Source organism: Emydura macquarii, unplaced genomic scaffold, assembly GCF_026122565.2.
Source record: "Emydura macquarii macquarii isolate MOO-44397 ecotype Brisbane River unplaced genomic scaffold, CSIRO-AGI_Emac_v2 contig_968, whole genome shotgun sequence".
In the NCBI taxonomy this organism is placed as follows: domain Eukaryota; kingdom Metazoa; phylum Chordata; order Testudines; family Chelidae; genus Emydura; species Emydura macquarii.
This window is the reverse complement of record NW_027131105.1, coordinates 17,541,694-17,564,096: the sequence shown is the minus strand read 5'-3', so window position 1 is coordinate 17,564,096 and position 22,403 is coordinate 17,541,694. Positions and strand designations below refer to the sequence as shown.

Sequence of the window (22,403 nt, the reverse complement as noted above, 5' to 3'; positions counted from 1 at the left end):
GAAGCTGCAACCTCTGCCCTGGAGAATTCTCAATCTGCAGAACACAAACCATGCAAAGGATGAGATAACTGGAGAATGTGTGTGTTCTTGCTGATCGTAAGAGGTTCTATTCTGATTATCAGAGAAGTCTTACTATTTTGTAAGAAAATATAACAAACTTTTAACAAAAGCAATAACATCTATAGAAAAGGCAATAATTCTGGATTTTTCCTTCCCATTCTTGAGTATAGCAAGTGTGTCTGAAAAGTGATATGATACACTATATACACTCTGTTGTCAATGTTTTCCTTTTTCAGTAGCATCCAAAATGTACTGGACACTGAACAAACATCAAAAGAAGGAGTGAGTCCTGTCCTTATATTTAGGCAGTATGTAGTTTATACGAGATGGAGCTACAGCCTTGCTTGTGAAAATCTTTGCTTCTTATGGATTTCTATCCTAAAATATTATCTGCATGTAGTATTTGTAAAATACACATTTATCAAGTCGGAATTGAGGACTGAACTTCTGTTCTGCACAGGAGCCATTGTAAAGAAACCCTATTAACAAATAGTATATACTGTGTGTGTTTTAATCCCTTTCTAGATTCTTTCATACTATGGAGTTAAGCATTATAAGAGTGGTGCCTTGAAATATTACCTTAGGTTATGTCTATACTTTAACGGCTACAGTGGCATAGCTACTGTGCTGCACCTATGCTGCTGTAGTTTAGACACTTCCTACATCTGTGGAAGAGGTTTTTCCATCAATGTAGTTAATCCACCTCTCTGAGAGGGGTAGCTAGGTTGACAGAAGAATTCTTCTGTCACAGTAATGGAGGTTACGTTGACTTAACTATGTCACACGATGTGTAAAATTTTTCACAGCCCTGAATGTTGTAGCTAGGTTGATCTAATTTTTAGGTGTAGACCAGGCCTTAGAAGGTTTGACTTTTGATTTGATCCCACAGTATTCAGCAGTTTCCCCTGTTCATGCATATATCTAATCACCAGGCTGATTATTTTGCTCTTTCCAAATTAAAAAAAAAAAAGTAACTAACTTTGCACTAATATATGTGGCAGTTGCATTTCCTATGTAGTGCCTGACACAATGCAAAAGCCACAAAGAACCTGCAGATGCTTCTATTTTCCATTAGTGTCACCATTTTCAAAAGCAGAAAAATACCAGTGTAGTTCTTCTCATCCTGTTCTGGCTTTAATGAATATCCTGTTTTTAACTTTAAAAAAATGTCTGTTAATTGATACAATCACATTGTAAAATCTTCTTTATTTTGGTCTCCTTCGTAGCATTCCACAAGGCTGGCAGACAGAATGAGGCCGTAAAAGTGCTGGAACAGCTAACTCACAATGCTGTGGTAGAAAGCCGATTTAATGATGCAGCGTATTATTACTGGATGCTTTCCATGCAGTGTTTAGATATAGCCCAAGGCAAGTAAACACAAGCAAATTCAAATTTACCTGCTCATGCATGCAGATAAACATTGAATGAACCGTGATGGCTTAATTAAAACCTCTTGCTGGGTTGTGTTGTTTTGTAATCCAACATTATATTGTATTGTAATTCTATCTCTTGTATATGTGTACTTATAAAAAACCAACCTGTTAAGTCTCATTTTGAAATCAAAATGGAGTCACAGCCATGTCTGCTAATTCCAAGATATATCCTCTAGCCCTTTTCCTCTGCCCTCATACCTTGGCTAAAGTGGTGACTGGAGGGCTAAATAATAATTGATGATTTTGTAGTGTAGTCTATGGATGAGATTGACTGGGGAGACATTTTATGAATTGTTTTATCCAGCTAAAGAAAAAAGTTAGTGTACATTAGTTCTCTGTTTCTAAAATCCATTGCATTTGACGAGAGGTGGAGATGAAATGTAGATGAGTGATCATGAAAACAAGAGATTGATGGCCTATTGCCTTGCACTGTGTAAGCATCTCTTCAATTTTGCTAATGCATGATAGTGCTGATCTATAGCCTTTCGAGCACTGTACAAAGACTGCAAATTGTTCCAGATTGTTTAGCAGTATGTTAATGTGGATAAAAGAAATGACATCAAACTCATTTTACTTTAACCTCGAAAGATGTGGATCCAGGTTTCTAGTGGCAGAAAGCTAATATGTTCCACCTCTAGCTATGCCATTAACCTCTGGCTATGTTAAAACCACTTGCCATAGCCATTCTGCATCTTAATATGCTTTATGTTAAAGCAGAAAATTGCACCTAAAATGGAAAAATTACATAATCCATGTTTTATAGCACACTCGGTCAGATATATTAATCTATTGGAAATGGTTATGCGGCAACCATGTTGTACTGTTACCTCGCCAACTGAGTAATACTCTCTTATGTAGAATGACCAGAGGTGTAATGACTTTCCCTCCCACAGAGAATGAACAGCAGAAGACTGAAATGTTACAGAAGTTTCACCACTTCCAGCACTTGGCAGAACTTTATCACGTCTATCACTCTATCCATAGATACACCGTAAGATATTTTCACCAGCAGTTATGTTGTTTATGTTTAGCTAGCACATTTTCTGCAGATAATTCAGGAATAACTAGGAACAATTAATTATTTTTCAAGAAACTAAATACTGAATGTAAGCTGGTGGCACTGCAGTGATCAAATTTTGGTTTTCTTGTTTGTTTGTTTTTGCTCTGTGTTGTACTGTACTGGACCTACCATCATTCTGCCCCCAAAACCACCATCCTGTGACCCAGAAATAGCCTCTGCAGAGCTAGGTTCTGCAGCACACAGTGGATGTGGACTTGAACGCTTTCCTTCCCCACCCACTTTGCATACTGGTTCCACTGTGTTCTGGGCCTCTACTCCTATGGAGGAGGTTGGGAAAGGATTATCCTTTAAGTGCTTTCTCTCTACTGAGTGAAACTCTTTCCTTTTTTCTTCAGTGGCAAAGGTTGAACTTTGGATGGAGGGGCATGCAAAATCCAATTTGTGACTTCTCTCCATCTCCCTCATTGTTGTGACTCTGTGAAAAGCACAGTGTAGTGTCAGAGATGATGGTAGTAACTTGATGCTTGGTGATATGAAGTGTTGCTTTTCTAGCTTAGAAGTTTTTTAATTTTCTTTTTAATATCACAGGAAGAGCCCTTCAGTTTTCATTTGCCTGAAACACTCTTCAATATTTCCAGGTTTTTACTTCACAGCCTAACCAAGGAGACTCCGTTGGGCATCTCTAAAGTGTATCCTTGCAATGCAAAGCAATAGAGCGCTTTCCAAGATGAGTCTTCAAAACAAGATGTGTGACTGTAAATATTGACTGTGCAGTAGCCACAAGTTGAAAGACAATGGGAGCAAAACTCTGACTGTTGTTGCTTCTAAATGATAGATTTTGATTCTCATTCTCAGGTCTGATGTAGCTATGTGCCGTGTACAAGACTAGTTTCTTCATGGCTTCATTAACATTTATATGCTACATCTCTTCAAAGTCCTTCACAAACTACATATGAGTCCCACTGAAACACATCTGTCTCTGCAATGAATAACAGTAGTCAAAAGGAGTCAGTGCAGTCCAATGGATAGGGCGGTTGAGTGAGTCAGAACACCTGGGTTCTACTTCTATCTCTCCTGGTTGCTTGCTTTGTAACCTTGGATAAGTCATTTTCTTTCCTTGTGTCTCTTTCCTCCCCTATAAACGGGACAGTAATGCTCTCCTTCATAAAGTGCTTAGAGATCTATGGATAAAACTCTCTAAATTCTGCTTGTTATCTGGTGCACGCTAATAAGGGAGAGTAGACATTTTGGCCTTAGACATGGGAGTAAGTTCCTGTAAAAGTACCATGGGATCTGAAATATCCACATGGTGCCATTAGGATTCTAGTGTTTCAGATTATTAGCATGAGAGACGGTCCTTTCAAGCACTAGTGTTGGTGGGGTTAGAATATTAACTGAAGCTGCATTATCCATGGGCCAATTCCTTATCTCCCTAAAAATCATCCACTCTGGTATTTTAGCAGTCCTTTCACATTTTGTTCATGTAAACGCATTTCTTCAGTTAAGGCCTTTTAAAAGTATTGGCATTTGTTGTGCTTCAGTGCATAACTTCTCTGATTAAAAGTAACTGTGGTTTTTCCTGAATGCTACATGTATGTTTGTTCCTTAATTTGATTATAGCAATACATTATTTGCACTAGCAAAGCAGAGTAAAGCTCTGGGTGCATATAAATTGGCCCGTCATGCATATGACAAGTTGCAGGGACTGCAGATCCCAGCTAGGTTTCAAAAATCAATTGAGCTGGGCAGCCTGACAATCCGATCCAAGCCATTCCATGACAGTGAAGTAAGTTCTGGTATATATTCTTTTAATTATTAGTATTTGGCCTGATACGAAAGGCTACTTTGTCATACGCACAAATGCTTAAGATGGATTATGCACAGATTTGCAGTGATTACATTTCTGCAGGAAACAAAATCCTCTCACCATTATTCTCCATGTCAGACTTCCTCTCCCTCTTCATTCCAAATGAAAACGAGATCTCTGTGCATGGACAAGTTCCTTCTTCGCACTCTGATCTCATATCACCTACTTCCCTGGCTACTAACTCTGTACCTTTAAGCTTCACTGTCCCTCAATTCCATATGCACTTAGGTCTTTCTCTCTGTATGTCTACAATTGGAAGTCACTTGTGCTTGTCCCATCTACTAGAGCTCTCTCCTTCCAACTCTTTGAATGGCTTTCCTTCCTCAAATCTTACTTTAAAACTTCTTTTTCTTTAGCTGAAGTCTGACTGCAGTTCTATAAAACTGTCTGAAGAAGTGTTCACTAAAATAAATTGTATCGTGCAAATGCTTAACTGCAAATGAACATGCATCTTGTCATCTGCAATAATATAAACACTGTAAGACCATTGAAATCCATAGAGCTGCCTGTAATAATTGTGCAGTTTAGAATAACATAAATGCATGAATCAAAGGACCTAAATTTGACCAAACCTCTGAGCAAAAAGAATTACTTCAGTAACCTTTATTCATCCTTTTGGCAATGGATGTGGCCCAGGACTCTGCTGCAGCAAAAGCAAATAAAATTGCATCAGAAGAGTGGTAAAACAGCTATTTTTAATGGGGAAACTTGCAGTTTTATTGAGAGAAGGAAAAGTATTTGCAAAAGTTAAAAGGCTTGATTTCACCATTGTGTTACTCCAGTTTTTTGCTGCTATGTGAATTCTGTTGGTGTAAAACTGGAGCAGTGCCGTGTGTAATCCAGTGGTTCTCAAACTGTGGGTCGCAATGTGGTTATGTGGAGGTCATGAGCTGTGAGCCCCGACCCTCGCCAGGCCTGGGTCTGTGAGCCTCCCTGCTTCCTCCTGGTGGAGGAACATGGGGAGGGAGAGGCGATCAGTAGCTGTGTGTCACTACTTCCCCCCCAATGTTCCTCCAGGCCTCCCCTAAGAAGTTGTGGGGCAGGCAGAGCGAGGAGCAACACCAGGACTCCCTCCATCCAGGTCACTTTCTGCACCTGGGCTGTGCTGTGGGGTGAACATCGGGAACTGCTGCTCTCTGCCCTTCCCTTACGCAGCCCAGGTGGGGAAAGTGGCCTGGATACAGAGATCTGTGACATTGCTCTGCACTCTCCCCCTCCTCACAGCCTACTAGGAGTGCATGGAGGAGCAGCGTTAGGGGGGGAGCAAGCAGCAATACCAGCTGCTCCATGCATGCAGGTCAGTTTCCCCAGGTGATCGCAGGAAGTGGGGTGCAGGGGTTAGGGATGAAGGGGGGAATGGGGAGCCCATGGGGGCTAGGAGAAATGGGGGGGGGGTGCTCACAGAGGCCAGAGGATCACACTCCGAGGCTTGTTGTGTGAAAGGGGTCACCAATGCAAAACGTTTGAGAACCACTGTCAGACCCTAAGTGTTCAGAATGTGTCGATCTGTTTGCAATTATCTGCTTTGTGTGTGTCGTTGCAGGAGCTTGTTCCCTTGTGTTATAGGTGCTCCACCAACAACCCCTTGCTAAATAATCTGGGGAATGTATGCATTAACTGCAGACAACCCTTCGTCTTCTCTGCTTCATCTTATGGTGCGTTGGAATATAAAAATTGGTTGTACTTTCCATGCAAATAAGCTTGTGCTTTCTCCAAAGGCTCAGCTAGTTGGTGTCAATTGTATGTTATCAATATTTAATCAGCAGGTTGGTGCTCAATAAATTCGGCCACCTACATTTTCCTGTGTAGCATCACTTGGAGAAATAAATCCTTTTTCTTTAGTGTTGCTGGCACTGAATTAGTGCCACATCCCACCCCAGAGATGATGCATTTTGCCAGTTTCCTAGGCAATTATTCCCTTTCTGAATAGAACAGATTCTAGTGTCCAAGACTTTTTGCTTCAAAATGGCTGCTGCTTTGCTTCTGATATCACAGCCATGGCAGTATTGAATGCATTACTTTGTGGTAAGGCACCATGAAGATATGAGGCACTTTATTAACCCAAATTCCATCCTCTGAGAAGCTTTATTTTCTGGACATGATACATTAAGTTGAATGATAAGTGTGCGGAGGTGGAAAATGCCACTGTAGAGGTCTGAGGATACGTTTGTCTTAAAAGACATAGAATATCTCTAGCAGGCCTTGCCTAAGCTCTTGAAGGTAACCGCTCTCTCCTTTTTCATGTGTGTCCTTTAGAAGTTTTGCATCTGGTTGAATTTTATTTGGAAGAAGGGATCACAGATGAAGAAGCTGTAGCTCTTATTGATCTGGAAGCACCAAGGTTAAATAAGAGAGAGGATAAATGGCAAGAGATGGCAAGTGATGGTATCCTTTCAATCCAGAACTCTCTCTGGTTTCCTTAGAGCGGAAGACAAGGTTTTTGGTTGTGGGTTTTTTAGTCTGATTTTGCTTTTCATTTTAATCTGCTTCTATCTTATGACTAGGCGACAGATTCACTGCTGACATAAGTGGTACAATTCTATTGTGTGTTTCTTTTTCAATTGCTGTAGCAACTAAAAAAATAAGGGTATATTAACCAATCCTAGTCATTTTAAAAGGTTTTCTTTAGAAAAGTCCGTTTCATAACCTTGTCAAATATTTTTAATTTAATACAGTTCACTTATTTTTATGTAACTGTTTTTTACTTTCTATAAAGAATGGGAGGTATTTGGCAATCCATTATTCTCCTCTTTATATCCCCATGTCACAGCTTTCTATTTTTCTTGCTAAGGAAGACTGAATTGAACTCCCTTTGAAGCCTGTCTTTACTGTTGTTGTCTATTTTATAGAATTATAGAATTTTTGTATTGCTGTGTCACACAAAAGTCCCAGTTGTTGTTGGGGCCTGATAATAGTAGGTGCAATACAAATACACAAGATGACATGGTCTTTGCCTCCGAGAGCTTTAAAATAGGTTGCCACCAGTGAGGGTATAGATATTTATGGGAGGGATGGAGGATGAGGGTACTACTAAGGGCACATGTGTTTATGTAGATTAGTTACTGCTATTAACTTGGTGGTTTTAAGCTCTGCTGCTCCACAGCGATTGCTCCTTAGTGAGGTGTAGCACTCCATTCTTCCTGGACCCAGAGCAAGCTTCTTCCTCAGCACTATTTAATATAATCTAGGGATTACTCCAGTGGCAGATGAGCCACTCCCAGTCTGCCTTGACATGATGGGGCGGTTGGATGGAGCTACTAAGCCCTAAAACAAGTCCTGTGTGTGCTAAGATAAGAGGGTTTGATTTTGTTGGAGTCCTTGTTTCTTCCATAACAAACCTCTCTAGGAGCACAGACGCTGAGATATGATGACAACACAGACATTATTGAAGAGGATGATCCTTTTACAGCAAAATTGAGCTTTGAGGTGAGGATACCTCATTTGGGTTTTCAAATGTTGCTGCTCTGGAGGCTGTAGATTGTTGAGAAAGCAAACACAGGGTGACTACCTGCAAACGTTCTTTCCATGCTATCCTATCTCCTTTTTGGCTGGCATCCCACAGTTCCTTCCTTGTCACCATTTACTGATCAGTAGCAGGTCTTGACAGACCACAGCCTCTCCAGTTCCTTTTCAAAGTGTTACTATGTTCTGCAGCCCACCACAAGAAATGGGGGAAGTGTGTGACTGGGAGGCTAAGAGCAGCAGTTGAGGGAGAATGCTTCACTATTATCTTTTTCATACAAAACGATTAGTTCACAAAAAAGAAAAAGCTGGAGAACCACTTATTCTATCTGAATGTCTTTTTAAAGTAAACCCTTTCTTTCTGGCCTCTTCACCATCAATGGCAGAATAGTCCCCTGGGGTGCCTACCAATCCACTGCAGAAACAGATTTTAAAATTACTGTGTTTTCTGCATGCTGTAGTTACATGGTGTGATTTAAAAAGCAAACTCTGAGCTTAGTTTGAACAGTCGTTTACTTTTTTTTATAGTAGAGGGCTTAATTAACACACAGATATAAAAATGCCCCAGAGGGAGCCTCTAAGCAAAATATTCAGGGTATAAAATGCACAGGATATTCATGTATACTATAGGCAGTCCATGTTCCCTGTTACACTAGTGTAAATCTGAAGACAATAGTTACTCCGAATTTACACTGATGTAACAGAATACCAGCTGGCCCAGATTGTTAATCAAAGCTTGGTGGTATTATTGCTATTATTTGTATTCTAGTAGTGCTTAGGGAGCCCCAGGCAACATCAGGGTTCCACAGTGTTGCATGCTTTTACAGATGTAAGTAATAGATAGCTCCTACCTTGAAGAGCTTACAGTCTAAAAAGACCAGACAGATGAAAGATGCAGGGGAGAGAATATAACATGCAAGTGGATGATCAGTGTGATGGTCTGCAAATACCATGTTAGTTTCAAAATATTTTTATTTCCTCATTATTTATTTGGATGGGGGGTTGTTAGGAAGAGATTGAGATGAGACAAAGGAAGGGAGAGGACAAGGAGACATTGCAGAGGGGAGGCAAAGGGATGGGGAAGGGATAAGAAGAAGTGGAGAAGGAGAAGGGAGAGCAATATATTAAGAGTAGGTGGAGTGAGGCAAAGAAACTGCAATAGAGCTGGCGCAAACAGCCAGTCAGCACAAGGGAGAGCGTGTCTGGAGAAAACGTCCTAGATGGCAATGGGGCTTCGATGTCCTCAGTGAGTATAAAGGTCCCTGTTTCAGCTGCTTTGTTGCTGTTCCTCCCAGCTTGAGTTTCTGGTTGGCTCCTCCCTGGAGTTTCTTTCTACCCCAGTCTCAGATTGCTGGGGCAGGGGTGAAGCCACCTGGAGTCTGGTGTTCCAGCAAGCAGTGGGTGGGACTTTCTCCTGGATAGCTCTGGGTCTGGGTGGGTGCAGTTAAAAATAAATTATTTTAGGGATGTTTTTGTAAGTGGCTTTTTTGTTTTTAAAATAAAGAATTGTTTTTATGGGAATGAGTGAACCTCAGTGAAAATACCTTACTGACACTTGGCTTACCACTGAGGATGGTGACAAAACCGTCATTGACTTCATGGGAGCAGAATTCATGTCTATTCTACATTAGCTATTTCGCTTGGGTAATAACACTCTGCTCTTCATATTTGTCATCTTTACAATGCTTTACAATCGTTTAAGCTTCATTCTTTTTTAAACACTCTCTTCTGCAGCAAGGAGGTTCGGAATTTGTTCCTGTGATAGTAAATCGTGCAGTTCTCCGATCAATGAGCCGGAGGGATGTCCTGATTAAACGCTGGCCAAAGCCATTACAGTGGCAGTACTTTCGGTCCTTGCTACCAGATGCTTCCATTACCATGTGTCCAACATGCTTTCAGGTATAAGTAATGTTTTCATTGGGGTCTTTAAAAAACTCATTCCTAGTGAGAAACTAATTGAAATGATCCTGATATGTTAATATCTAATCCTAGATACATACTTCTGAAGTCCTGAATAGTAAATAAAGAGAGCAAAATATCATGTGCTACTCTTGCCAAAAGGACTGGCTTCAGAATAGCTCATGATAGCTGAGATTGTAGAATGAAGTATTTGGGGGCATTTCAGTGATGGCAAGAATTGTAGCCGTGCAAGAAATCCTTGAGTGAACTAAAAGAAGGGAAACATTAAGGGTTTTTTCTCTGCCTCTCTAACTGTATTGCCAGGTTTAGTGGAAGCATTCAACAAGTACAGTAAAATTATCTTTGTAGTTTCCCCCACCACAGGTGTGTTTTCTTCAAAATATTCAAGAGCTTGATTATTTTTTTGGCTATGTGGTAGCAGAGAAAGCATTGTAAACCCCATCTTCCTTTCTCAGAGAGCAGCTGGCTTTCACTGGTTGGGTGAACTGACTTCTATAGCCTTCCTGCTTATTTAATGAAATACTTGCTCTAGTATTAAAAATTATATCTGTTACAAACAGCTGTAAATAACTTGTTTGAATGGAAACACTAATTCTGTTGTAACAGTAGCATCAGATATCCTGAGCACTAGCAAAACCATTCCAGCGCAGTTTGCTTTTCCTAGATGTGAGCCAGAAACACTGTAATAGATGTGCTTAAATCTGTTCCTAATTCACAGATGTTTCATTCGGAGGATTATGAGCTCCTTGTGCTTCAGCATAACTGCTGTCCGTACTGTCGGAGAAGAATAGATGAGTCAAACCAGTGAAAAAGATCCGTCGTCGTACCCATCCAAGAGATCTTTCTGCTATCACAATGAAATACATTTTGGACTAATCAAGCTTTCTTAACAGCTTGGTTATGTTGTTACATATATTTTCTCACTCTCTGTATATTTCATAAGCAGTGGAAAAAGAGAAACCGTTAAATGTCACATGTTGTGTCCTATCCAAACAAAATTTTATTTTTATGAGCAGTGTAATTACAGAATTTCTATTTATTGCTCTTTGTTTTATATATAACCACAGAGTCCAATGGAAAAAATATTTTAAAGGAAAATTCCTGTTTTACTTTCAAGTGTCCTATGTTTTTCATGGCAACCAGCCAGATTGCCACAGATTTGATAGGAACATATTAGGGTGAGATTCAGCCTTGAGATATTCTGTTGACCTTGTTGATTTTGCACCTCCTTATGCCAGGACTGAATTTGGCCCTTAACTGTACTTGGTTGTTGACAGAACTTGAAATAAAAAGGGGAAGTTTTTGCATTAGTGTCTTGTTTTCTTTTGAGCATTTGCTGTAGCCTTTCTCTGAAATGGAATTTCCCTATGGGAATGTACCTTTTATATCATTTCAGCAGAGAACAGCATTACAGTTAGGAGCTCTTAAACATATTGATGAACGCATTAATGAACACATGATTAAAATCCTAGTGTGGACAAAGCAAATTACAGTTTTAATATGTGTTAACTGGTCAAAGTAATCCCTGAACTCTGCGCCAGGGTTTACATAGACCAGCTAACACATATCAAAACAAGTCTCCCTGTCTACTATGATTTTAATGTGTTAGCCAATCTGTATTAAAAACACCATTATTCCTAGTGAAAAAATAAAGGGCACCGATTCATCAGGTATAATGAATATATTGGTGTGTTCATGAAATGTGCCGGCTTGACAGGCATGGAAGGTAAAGGCTGGCCTCTATTTATCCGTAGAACTGGTACATTAATGGCTTGTCTTCACTGCAAAATTAACTTTGACTCCTACTCAGATGTTGCCCCTAACACAGCTCCCATATGAACACAAAACCTTAGGCCCAAGTATGGTGCTGGTTTTAATCCAAGCTAGCTGGTCAATCCTTGGGTATAGGTTAAAGCCCAAGTCCATCTTACATTCAGGCTGATAACCCACCCACTTTTCAGGGAGTGCATAGGCTAAACCATTCAGCTACTGTTAGTTCTCCAGTGTCTTCCTACAATTCCCCCAATGCGCCCAGAAGGACAGACAAATTCTCCCACAATCCACTGGGAAAGAATCACAGAGCAGTACAACTTACTGTAGCACAAAGAGCCATGTGATATGACCTCAGAAGTCCTAGAGCCTCATATAGGTATGTGGCCCAGTAACTCGGCCATGGCTTTGCAATGTGCTTGCTCACACCTGGGCTAGGCTAACCCGGGTGCTGATAGCCTGAGTTAACTCTGCAGTGGAGATATGCCTTGGGAGTAGTTGCTGTGCAGTCTTTCTCCACCACTATGTTTCAACTCTCACCTGTGGAGAGCAACTCTAGGAGGACAGAAAGTAGTTCATCTTGCGTTCCTGTTCAGTCCTTGGTTTTCTGCTAATACTGCCCTTCAGGCTGCTGACTGAGGTGGTGATTTTTCGTTATGTGGATACTGCACTAAACTAATACTTGGATTTCTGAATAGGCCGCTGAACAGCCATTAGTTAGTAACAACTATGGGTAGTTAGCCACTTGGACTGGATTTGAGCTAGTGACCTAAAAGTGATAGGTCTCTTCATTATTGTTAGTCAAATGTACTTAACAGGTAAGAATATGCATAAAGCATGCCTGGTTATTATAATCATGCCTACCACAAGTCTCCCTCGGTTTTCAATGGGATATTATATTCATCTTTGCTTACAATCCTAAACTATTGGACAGTGTTTCTGTTTCTGCATGCTGTTAAACAGCTGCCACAGAGGTAGCTGCATTTCACTGGTGACTGAAATGATTCCTTATATATATTTTAAATTGCTCTTAAAAAGTGACTGTAAACCAAAAAAAAAAACAAAACGCTTCAATGGGCTTCCATATCTCTCTCAGATTCTGGATCAAATTTTTCTTAATTGACACTTTACAAGACTGGTAGTGAGAACAGAATATTTTTTAAACATACTGATCTAAAAGTCTTGCTCTTGCTTTCTTACTCATAAATCACTGTATGCAATAAAGATGGTGCAGTTGGAATTAATAAACAGTTCTGTTTGATACAGGGGCCAGAACAGAATCTAGCTCATTCTCCCATAAGTGTGTTTGCTTTGCAAAGCCAGCAGAAGTGAAAAATAGTAATAAGTAGCTATGATTTGTAATGACAAGCGGGCAAAATATATTAAGTAACGGGTTTCAGTTTTTTACAGACCCACATTTCTGACCATTGATGCAGTTTACATTTGAAAAGCACTTTTGGATCCTTCAGCAGGAAAGATGCTATATAAAAGTAAGTCATGTGTAAATAAATGTTAGAGCCAATGTATTATGAATTTTAAAAATATTGTGGTAATCCCAATTTGCCCTGTGACATTGAAGCTGTTCTTGGATAACTTCAGCATCTTCTGACAGTAATTTACCATGATGAAATAAAACTCTTAAAATAGAATTATCAGCTTACAAGATGGTACCAACAATGACCTTTCCTGCTCTGCGTCCCCTCAGCATCCCCTTCACTAGAACTGATGTGGATAGCAGCATAGACCGCTTTCTGAAACTTGTCCTATGCTTGTTCTTTTATCTCACTACTTCTTGCTGCTTCCACCAGGATTCTCTATCTGTGACGCGCTTCAAGCTCTAAGCTGTGGACAGCAGTTGCAATCTCAGCAGTGGCTTATTGCATCAAAGCTTAATGTGAACAAATTTGAATATCTGGAAGGATAAACCTTTAATCCGACTGTATGCCCAGGTATATGTGCTAACAACCACGTTGATGCTTAGATAACTTTAATACAGCTTGAAAGTAGCCATGGTAACACAAAAAGTTAATAGAGCTGGAGTTTTGGAATGAGTAGTGTATTAGAGGACATATTGCTTTAGTTCAGAGTATGGTATTTACATATAAATGTGTAGAAAGACTGTCTCCCCATCTATACAAATGTCAAAAATGCCTTTTGCCTTAGTTCAAGTGCTGTATTCTATACAGTCTAGCCTTCCTCTGATATTGTGAAGCATTCCAGTTCCCATGATGATGTAACTGTTTCAATGACAAGGTGGGTGAGATATCTTTTCTTGGACCAACTTCTGTTGGTGAATGAAACAAGCTTTCGAGCTACACAGAGGTTTTTTTTTCAGGTCTGGGGAAAGTGTCAGCTAAATATAAGGTGGAACAGATTGTTTAGCATAAGAAGTTAACACATTTTGTTTTCAAACTTGTATGACCACATGAGACATGCACCTCTGGGACTGAAGTTTTCCGTGCAGTCTCTTCCTGAGAGTGAATGTTTGTGTGCCCCCTGTAAAACTTTAACAAAATCCCTCTACTGACCCTTTAATGTTGGGGAGGAGTTTGAGGCTGGTGCAGGAGGAAATCAGCTTAGTCCATTTTCCTGTAACTAAACTATCTATACTATGCTAACCCAGCATAGGAGCAGTCTGCTCTGGAGAAATAAGATTAGGATGGGACACAAGCATTGCCCAGCCTCCTAGTTGTAGCCAAAATTGCTGTATGGCTTTAAGATAGTCATTCCCCTCTGAGCCTCTACTTCCCTATCTGTAAAATTGGGAAGACGATCCTTGCCTAGTTCACTGAAGTGTTGAAAACTAGTGAATGTTTATACGGCAGTCTGAATGTGTTAAATGGTAAGTTTATATTGTTTACTACTAACAAAAACATGTAATAAAAAGGCAGAGGAAAAGAGAGATGGGGAAAAATAGAGCTGGGTTTTAAGTAATAATAATGGTGGTGAGATTCTTGAGAGAATCATCAACTCTCTAGGAGAGATTCTCTTGCTCTCTACTGCTAACGTCTGTATTTTCATCCTCCTGTACATACTGTTCCATGGACACTGTAGAATTAAAAACTGGTGTGCAAGTACATTTTTTTTCAGTCCAAACAATTACTTTAAAATGATTTTCAGTGCACTGAGAGGGGAAACAGATTCAGGGGAAATACTGTTCGAAACCCCCAGATGTCCCACAACTCTATCTCTTCCTTATCAATTTAGTAAGTTGATGCTTCAGAAAAGTTTAATGACAACGTGAGAGATTGAAGTCTCCTGTCTTCCTGCAGAGCAAACAGAACATGGGCATAGTCCTGTGAGAGTTGCTACAGGGCCCTGCCAAATGTGCTTATCACCACTTGGCACCAGCGAGCATGTGTTAGGGGAGAAGTAGGAATTGTTTGTTAAGCACTGCCACTGTAGCTTGTGCTATAGAAATAGCAAAGACCAGCTTTGCCCCAAGGAGGTGAGAAGATGATATAAGAGAGCCAGAAGCCGGTGTTAATGTTTCACTTTTTAATTTCCCCCATTATGGAAAAATACTAAGGGCTGCTGTGGGCTAAAGCATGTGGGCATCCATGGAACAAAGAGTTCATTCAGGCCTTGGCCTTTTCTCCTGTCAAGATTTCAGCTGGGGTGCTGCTGCTTAGGAAGCAGATATCTAGCTGCTGGGAACTGCACTGAGACCGCCAACTCATTTCACATTGGCCACAATCCAGCTTTCAGATTCTAACAGGCCTTGGACCAAGCTCCAGTTGATGATCCAGAGTTCAAAGGCTGCATATTCCATTATCAGTTACCTAAGTCCTGCAGCCTCTACCCCACCATGCATAATGTGGTTTTACAGAAGAGTTACGTATTCCCTTTGAGGAGGAGGGAAAAGGGCCTTTGCTCTCTGACAAGGCCTCAAAGCTCATCCCTGCAACCTTCCTCCACCATGCTAGTACTGTGAGAAAATACAATACAGATACTGGACATGCCTACAATAAAAAACAATCACTACACACCTACCCCCCCTCCCCCCCCCCCCGATAATTATACTTTGATCTTTCTGCCTGAGCAACCCAAGGTGTTCTACAGCCATTATCAGATTAAACATCACAACCCCCCAGTGAAGTACAGATGTTTTATAATAGCTATTGCACAGATGGGGCAACTGGGGCATAGAGCAGTTACTGCCCATGAAAGTGGCCTATTCGGTGGCTACCTCTACTTTCTGAGGGTCCGGCTTTAGCTAGGTGGGATCCAGCTTCCAGAAGTGCTGAAAACTACCAATCCAGGGGAGATCAGTGCAAGATCATGGTGATCAGCCTTACATCTAAAGGGGGCACCCAAAAATGAAGAGATGAGTTCTGAAAATTTGCACCTCAGTGAATTGCATAAGGCCACCTAACAAGCATGAGGCAGAGCTGGAAGCAGAAACAGAGGTGATACTTGCTGTCTGGTCTTCCCTCTATCCTGTACACGAGAGCTGCGTATTCCGTACAAGGGGTTAGATTAACACAGGGACTTAGGTGGGTGATGCCGAGCATAGCCACACTGCACTCTTAGGCACCTAGAAAATCACGGCTTCACAAAGCCTGAGTGTGGTACCTAGGCTCCCTTTACTGTGACTGAGGAGAGACAGCAGCTCAGAATGGGCTCCACAAAAACCAGCACAGTAGGTGGTTCCAGGATTAAATTAGCCAATGGAAGACACTGGGCTTATGGGTGCATGCTAGGCACTTAAATCTGAGCTCCCAAAAGAAGCCTGCCTCGGGCTGGGCTTCTGAGCTGCAAACCTCCTCTGGGGTTAGGCACTTCTGCCATTTTAGCAAGAAGCCAGGGGGAAGAGGGTGGGGAGGAGGAACTCCCGCAGAGCTAGCAGCCCAGTGGTTAGTACTAACCTGTAGGGGTGCCATCGGTGCGGTACAAAAGATTTGGACCTCCAGGATGATTCTAAGCCTATAAAACTGGACAGCTGGCAGTGCATACTGAGCACTCTTACTGCTTTCCCAGGACAGCTACCTCAAAAAAGGGGTGAACATCCTAGAAAAACCTGAACAGGTGGCGACCTCACTCACTGGGATGTGGAACACCTCTGGTTTAAATCCCCTTCCCTCCCCCCCCATACACACACACCAGGGTCGGAGAAGGGATTTGAACTTTGATCCACCATCTCCTAGGGGAGTACTTGAACCACTGGGTAATGGGATAGTCAGATGGTGGGGGAGGGGACGCCCTCAGTCTTCCTGGTGAAGTTGTTCCATTTTGGATAAATAACAGGAGACTCATAGACTCCAAGGGCAGATGGGACCAATACGATCATCTAGCCTGACCTCCTGCACAATGCAGGCCACAGAACCTTGCCCACCCACTCCTGTAATAAATCGCTAACCTATGACTGAGTTATTAACATCCTCAGATCATGAATTAAAGACTTTAAGGTACAGAGAATCCACCAGCAAGTGAGCTGTGCCCCACGCTACAGAAGAAGGCCAGAGAACGAGAGCGCGTGTGCAAGCCTGAGAGAGACTCTGTAGCCCTATGGCTAGCGCACTCACAAAGGAGCTTGAGGATCCAGTCCCCCTGCTCCAACGACTTTTTAAAATTATCCATCCACCGTGGAACAGCTTCAATAGGAGAGATTGAAGCGCTCCACCTCAAATGGCCCAGGGGCTAGCACACACACGTCAGCTGGTAGAGTTCAGGTCAAAGCCCTTCTTTCCCCCTCAAGTGGTGGGACTTAAACCAGGGGTCTCCCACAACCCAGGTGAGTAGCCTCCAGTGGGCTAAGTCAGGAGGGGGCTCCTCCTCTGCTGCCATCTTGTGTAAGCTCATCTATAGAGGCCTGAGCCAGTAGGTGAGCTCAGCGCATGCTTACTGGTTCCAGTCCTGCAGGTGAGTTAGGTGGAAAAATCCTTCTTTCCCCCTGATTCATGCATGCTTCTGAGGCTTAGGTGGCGGGACACCTGACATCTGGCTGCAGTGCCTATGCCCAGAGGTGGAAACATTGATGCCTAGGGAACGTTTATTGCAAAAATTTAAGTGCCAAGGGAGTTTAGGCACTTACAGGGTTTGGCGGCAGCTGAGTGGGGAGTGGGGTTGTGAATCCCAGTGGGTCCTCATTCTACAATGCAGACAATGGAAATGGCAGTTAGGTGCCTAAATCCTTTTGTGAAGCTGGCCTTATGAGTTCAATGTTCTCTGGTAACTATTTTGCAGCCCAGAAACAGGTGTCACTATAACACCTGCCGGGGAAAGCCTATTAACACTTGAAATCCTAACTTGGATTATTATGATTAATAATGCCATAAACCTTAATCATGCTGACACTGATGTTGAAAGCTTACCCAAGGTGGCACTTTATAAAGGCTGCTGTGCTGAGAATAGCATAGCGAGCTTCTGTTCAAATGTAAGAAGGAGGCAGAAGAAGGAGGTGAGCATCAAGAAGGGAGCCGCAAGAGAAGCAAAACATACTTGTAAACCAAAAATACCTCTAGAACTGCAACCATGAATGGAACAGAGGGTCCAAATTTCTATGTGCCCATGTCCAACAAGACTGGGATAGTGCGAAATCCATTTGAGTATCCGCAGTACTACCTAGCTGAGCCATGGAAGTTCTCTGCACTGTCTGCGTACATGTTTCTGCTGATTCTTCTTGGCTTCCCTGTCAACTTCCTGACTCTGTATGTCACCATCCAACACAAGAAACTCCGGACACCTCTCAACTACATCCTTTTGAACCTCGCCTTTGCTAACCTCTTCATGGTCTTTGGAGGCTTCACCACCACCATGTACACCTCAATGAATGGTTATTTTGTCTTTGGCACAGTAGGCTGCAACGTTGAAGGCTTCTTTGCTACACTGGGTGGTAAGTTTTTTAAAGATGTAAATAACCAATAGGCAAATTAAAAAATCTCCTCCTTTCGGGTGTCCCCCAAAATTTTAGGAAAGGGGGGGGAGAGGGGTGAGGTAACAAATGGTCTCAATGTGCACCCTAAAAGGCAGCTGGAATTTTGAAATTATGTTGTAAATATGTGTTTTGCTATTAATTTGGACTATGTTAAAGGTGTGATATTTCAGGACAGGAAATAAATGGGGGAGGAAAAATAAAGCACCATGTTTTCCACCTTCTTTTAGCACTTTAGGGGATGCCCAGCAATTGAGTATCCTGAAAAATGTAGAGTGTAGGATTGACAAGCTACTGCAACAGATTTTAAAATGTTAGTTTTGTATCCTTTTTGGCTTGTTCTTTTAACCTTAGAAATGGCAAATCTGGTTTTCCGTGGTGTTGCCTGAGGACTTTCTGAGAAGCTCAGATGATGTCTGTTGTGAACTCTCACACTGTCATTGAAGATGCAGAGGGTTATTTAGCCTCTGACAAAGTCATCCTTTCTTCCAGTATCAATTAGGCATTAGGCTAAACTGTGGGACTAAAAAAACCCCTTCCCCTCTCAGGTCAGTACAGTTTAGTTTTCAGATAGCTATATCCTCTGAGGTCATCATTTCATTAGTTCTCCAGTTACCATGGGTAGACAAGACCTAAATTTATAACAAAATAAACAAGCATGAAAAAGAATGTCATCTTTGTGACAACAACTTTTCCGGCCTTCTTTATCCATCATAAAGAAGGCAAAAAGGGCAAAAGACCAATTTCCTCTTCCTTTATAGGTCACCTTTAAAATGCTCTAGTAACAGAGCTCCTGATCTTGAGAGGTGCTGAGCAGTGGGTTGAAATCATTGGAATTGTCAGTGCTCATTACCTCTTGGAATCTGGCTCATGGATTTTTAAGTATAGATACAAATGTGGAGAGGAAAGATTGACTCATCCATGTGATAGGATGATGCAGTAGGGCACACAACACTGTAGCAAAATGATGGGTACAGAGATCAGTAGTACAATAAGATACTTGTGTGTTCTTTACTATATTTTAATTCAGATCTGTGACACTAACATTCCTTGAAACCTTACCTGGATTTCTTTGTCATTTAGAGACTTCAATGGAAATCATAACCTAAGAATTAATCCAAACTCAGTCACCAACTCTAGGGATTATTTTGGGGACGTTCTATGGCTTATGCTATACAGGAGGTCAGATTAGATGATCACAGTGGTCTCTTCTAGCCTTAGAATCTATGAAAAGGGCTCGTTTACATGGCTACACACTTTCTTTTTTTTCCCTATTGTTGCTAACGGTTTGTGTGTGTGTGTTGCTCTCTCTCTCTCATAGGTGAAATAGCTCTGTGGTCCCTGGTAGTCCTGGCCATTGAAAGATATGTGGTGGTCTGCAAACCCATGAGCAACTTCCGATTTAGTGAGAACCACGCCTTCATGGGTGTCATGTTCACCTGGGTCATGGCCTTGGCCTGTGCCGCTCCGCCACTGCTTGGATGGTCTAGGTATGGATTGAGCGTTTTCTGAAATGACGCCCCGGCTAGCATGGTGTTAGTGCAGTTAATGAGGTGTTTTACGCATTTCTCTAGCAGCATTGTAAGTTAAACAACCTCAGTCACCAGTTCAAAGGGCAGACACTAATCTCATTGGTTTAACTGCAGGTACATCCCAGAAGGTATGCAGTGCTCATGTGGAATTGATTATTACACTCTGAAACCTGAGGTCCACAATCAATCTTTTGTCATCTACATGTTTGTGGTTCACTTCCTTATTCCACTGATCATCATTTCTTTCTGTTATGGGCGCCTGGTCTGCACTGTTAAAGAGGTAGGTTTAAACCTGCTAGAGATGACCAAAAGCCTGCATCTGAAGCCTATTCCTCTCCCACCCGAAATGCTGGGAGATTTCAGATCTAGATCTGAACTCCACAGCTGGCTCCATCCCTGTAGTGGAATGAACCATAACCCCAGAGCCAATCAACCCTGACACGTGGGGTGCTAGGGGGATGTGAATTTGACATTTGTAGCTCAATCCACTCCTAAAACCTTCACAAACTCCCTGGACAGTCAGTTTCAACATGTCCCCCAGTACATTTCTGCCGCACCATCATCATTTCAATGGTCTTATGTCTCTAGGCTGCAGCTCAGCAACAGGAGTCTGCCACCACCCAGAAAGCCGAGAGAGAAGTTACCCGCATGGTCATCATCATGGTTATTTCTTTCCTCATTTGCTGGGTGCCCTATGCCAGCGTTGCTTTCTACATCTTCACTCACCAGGGCTCTGACTTTGGCCCTGTTTTCATGACCATCCCAGCTTTCTTTGCCAAGAGTTCTGCTATCTACAACCCAGTGATTTACATTGTCATGAACAAACAGGTCAGTGACAAATCTCTGGTCTTTTTCGTTATTGTATTTAATGTCTTTATAGCTTAAAGAGAGTTATAGCACTTAGAACATATTTTTTAATGCTCTTTTTGCTCAGTGTGGTACAAATGGGGCTTTTTCAAGGCAATGTGGTTTCTGTAATAAAAAGGGACATCTCTGTTCATTGACTTGCCATCTTTTAGTATTACATACATCCACTAAACTCTATTGGAAGTCATTAGGACTGTCTGTTTGAAATGGTCAGTGTATTGAGTTAGTTAAAGATCTAGGACTGTATTCTGCTCTCAGTTACAATGCTGTAACTATATTGATTCAGTAGGGATGCACTAGTGTAACAGAGCCAATAATAAAACTCACTAAGGTTAATGTAATCCTGAATAGCAGTTATAACTAGTTCTAGGAAGTGTGAAAAATTACAAACAAAAGATTTGGCAGAGTGAATAAACCATTGGTCTAGCAAGTCTAGTATTCTACCTCCAGCACTGACCAGCACCTGGTGCTTTAAGGCAACTTAATTTAAAAAAAACCTCCCCAAAATGCACTTGGCTATCTGTGCAATGCTACATCAAGAGCAGAAATTCCTTCCAGATCCCTGCTGTGATCATCTCATACTGCAAAACATGAGATTTGGTTATCCTTATGTTTTTAGAAAGCAGTACAGCGTACAGTCCTCATCATTGAAAAAGCATTTACCCACACTGATATCAGAATGAGCAGTATTTCACTGTGCTTAGAATAGGAAATAACTGTGGTATCTCAGACAATTTGGTGTGTTAATTGTTGGTAAATAATGTTTTTTTAATAGCCACCACTGCCTATACTGGTACTCTAGATAGAAAGAAAAAATACATTGCTTTTACTTTTGGAACAATAAAATACTTAATGAGGCATAAAACATAAATTCTCAGTTGCAGAAGAGTTATTTTACTTTTGGAGAATCCTAGGCTTTCCACGACAGTCTCATTATTAACTTTAATGTTTCTGTATAATGTCCCAAATTTTAGCTTCCATGGATGGTGTAAAAGAACATGAAAATAATAGTGGGAGAGGAGATGTCTGCACCCTGAATGTACTAGCCAGCTACTGTGTCTCTGCTGCTAGTTAGTCAAATATTGAGCTGTTGACAAATTGTGATCTTTCATGCTCATGTTTGCATCACTCAGATGAGAAGCCCCATTCATTTCGACAGGATTATTCAGCTAAGGGATCCAGTGCAAGTCCTACTGAAAATAGCGAGAGTCTTCCATTGACTAGACTGTTCCAAAGGTGTGCAGACTTTTACAAGGACATTTCAGTAGACCTGAACTGGTTTAATCTAGGAGCATATTCATTAGCCTTGAATTCCTTGAATTTCCCCCCTCACTGTGTTAGTCTGAAATCCCTCCAGGTGCATTACTGACCTGTTTACTGTAAGCAGGGTATTCACAATGCGTAGGGTTGACTGATAGTTGTCACTCTGCCTGCATCTGTCAGTTACCTCTGCCAACCTTGTTTTCTTTTCTAGTTCCGTAACTGCATGCTCACCACCCTCTGCTGTGGAAAGAACCTCTTTGCTGATGATGACGCTTCTGCTGGCACCAAGACAGAGACTTCCTCCGTCTCCACCAGCCAGGTTTCTCCTGCATAG

At 41.6% G+C, this 22,403-nt stretch overlaps 2 protein-coding genes across 5 annotated transcripts in view; both read left to right on the top strand.

Annotated features, from left to right (window-relative positions):
- Positions 1-11,070, top strand: part of IFT122 (intraflagellar transport 122) — a 40,881-nt gene extending 29,811 nt beyond the window's left edge. For all 4 annotated transcript variants that reach the window (XM_067544360.1, XM_067544359.1, XM_067544358.1 and 1 more), the window contains 9 exons: positions 1,287-1,427; positions 2,387-2,484; positions 3,103-3,203; positions 4,135-4,300; positions 5,925-6,036; positions 6,638-6,766; positions 7,728-7,807; positions 9,578-9,742; positions 10,482-11,070. In XM_067544360.1, the coding sequence (XP_067400461.1) occupies positions 1,287-1,427; positions 2,387-2,484; positions 3,103-3,203; positions 4,135-4,300; positions 5,925-6,036; positions 6,638-6,766; positions 7,728-7,807; positions 9,578-9,742; positions 10,482-10,571 (1,082 nt within the window). In that variant the 3' untranslated portion in view covers positions 10,572-11,070. The remainder of the gene's footprint in view (positions 1-1,286; positions 1,428-2,386; positions 2,485-3,102; positions 3,204-4,134; positions 4,301-5,924; positions 6,037-6,637; positions 6,767-7,727; positions 7,808-9,577; positions 9,743-10,481) is intronic.
- Positions 11,071-18,007: 6,937 nt separating this feature from the next.
- On the top strand, positions 18,008-22,403 carry RHO (rhodopsin). The gene is made up of 5 exons (XM_067544357.1): positions 18,008-18,368; positions 19,729-19,897; positions 20,054-20,219; positions 20,528-20,767; positions 22,281-22,403. Exons 1-5 carry the CDS (start codon positions 18,008-18,010, stop codon positions 22,401-22,403), a joined length of 1,059 nt encoding a protein of 352 aa, XP_067400458.1.

Excerpts from the sequence above, each read along its gene's own strand:
- RHO (XM_067544357.1), top strand. The coding sequence starts at position 18,008 with ATGAATGGAACAGAGGGTCCAAATTTCTATGTGCCCATGTCCAACAAG. Across the intron at positions 18,369-19,728 it reads CTTCTTTGCTACACTGGGTG|GTGAAATAGCTCTGTGGTCC; the intron begins GTAAGTTTTTTA and ends TCTCTCTCATAG. Across the intron at positions 20,768-22,280 it reads ACATTGTCATGAACAAACAG|TTCCGTAACTGCATGCTCAC; the intron begins GTCAGTGACAAA and ends TTTCTTTTCTAG.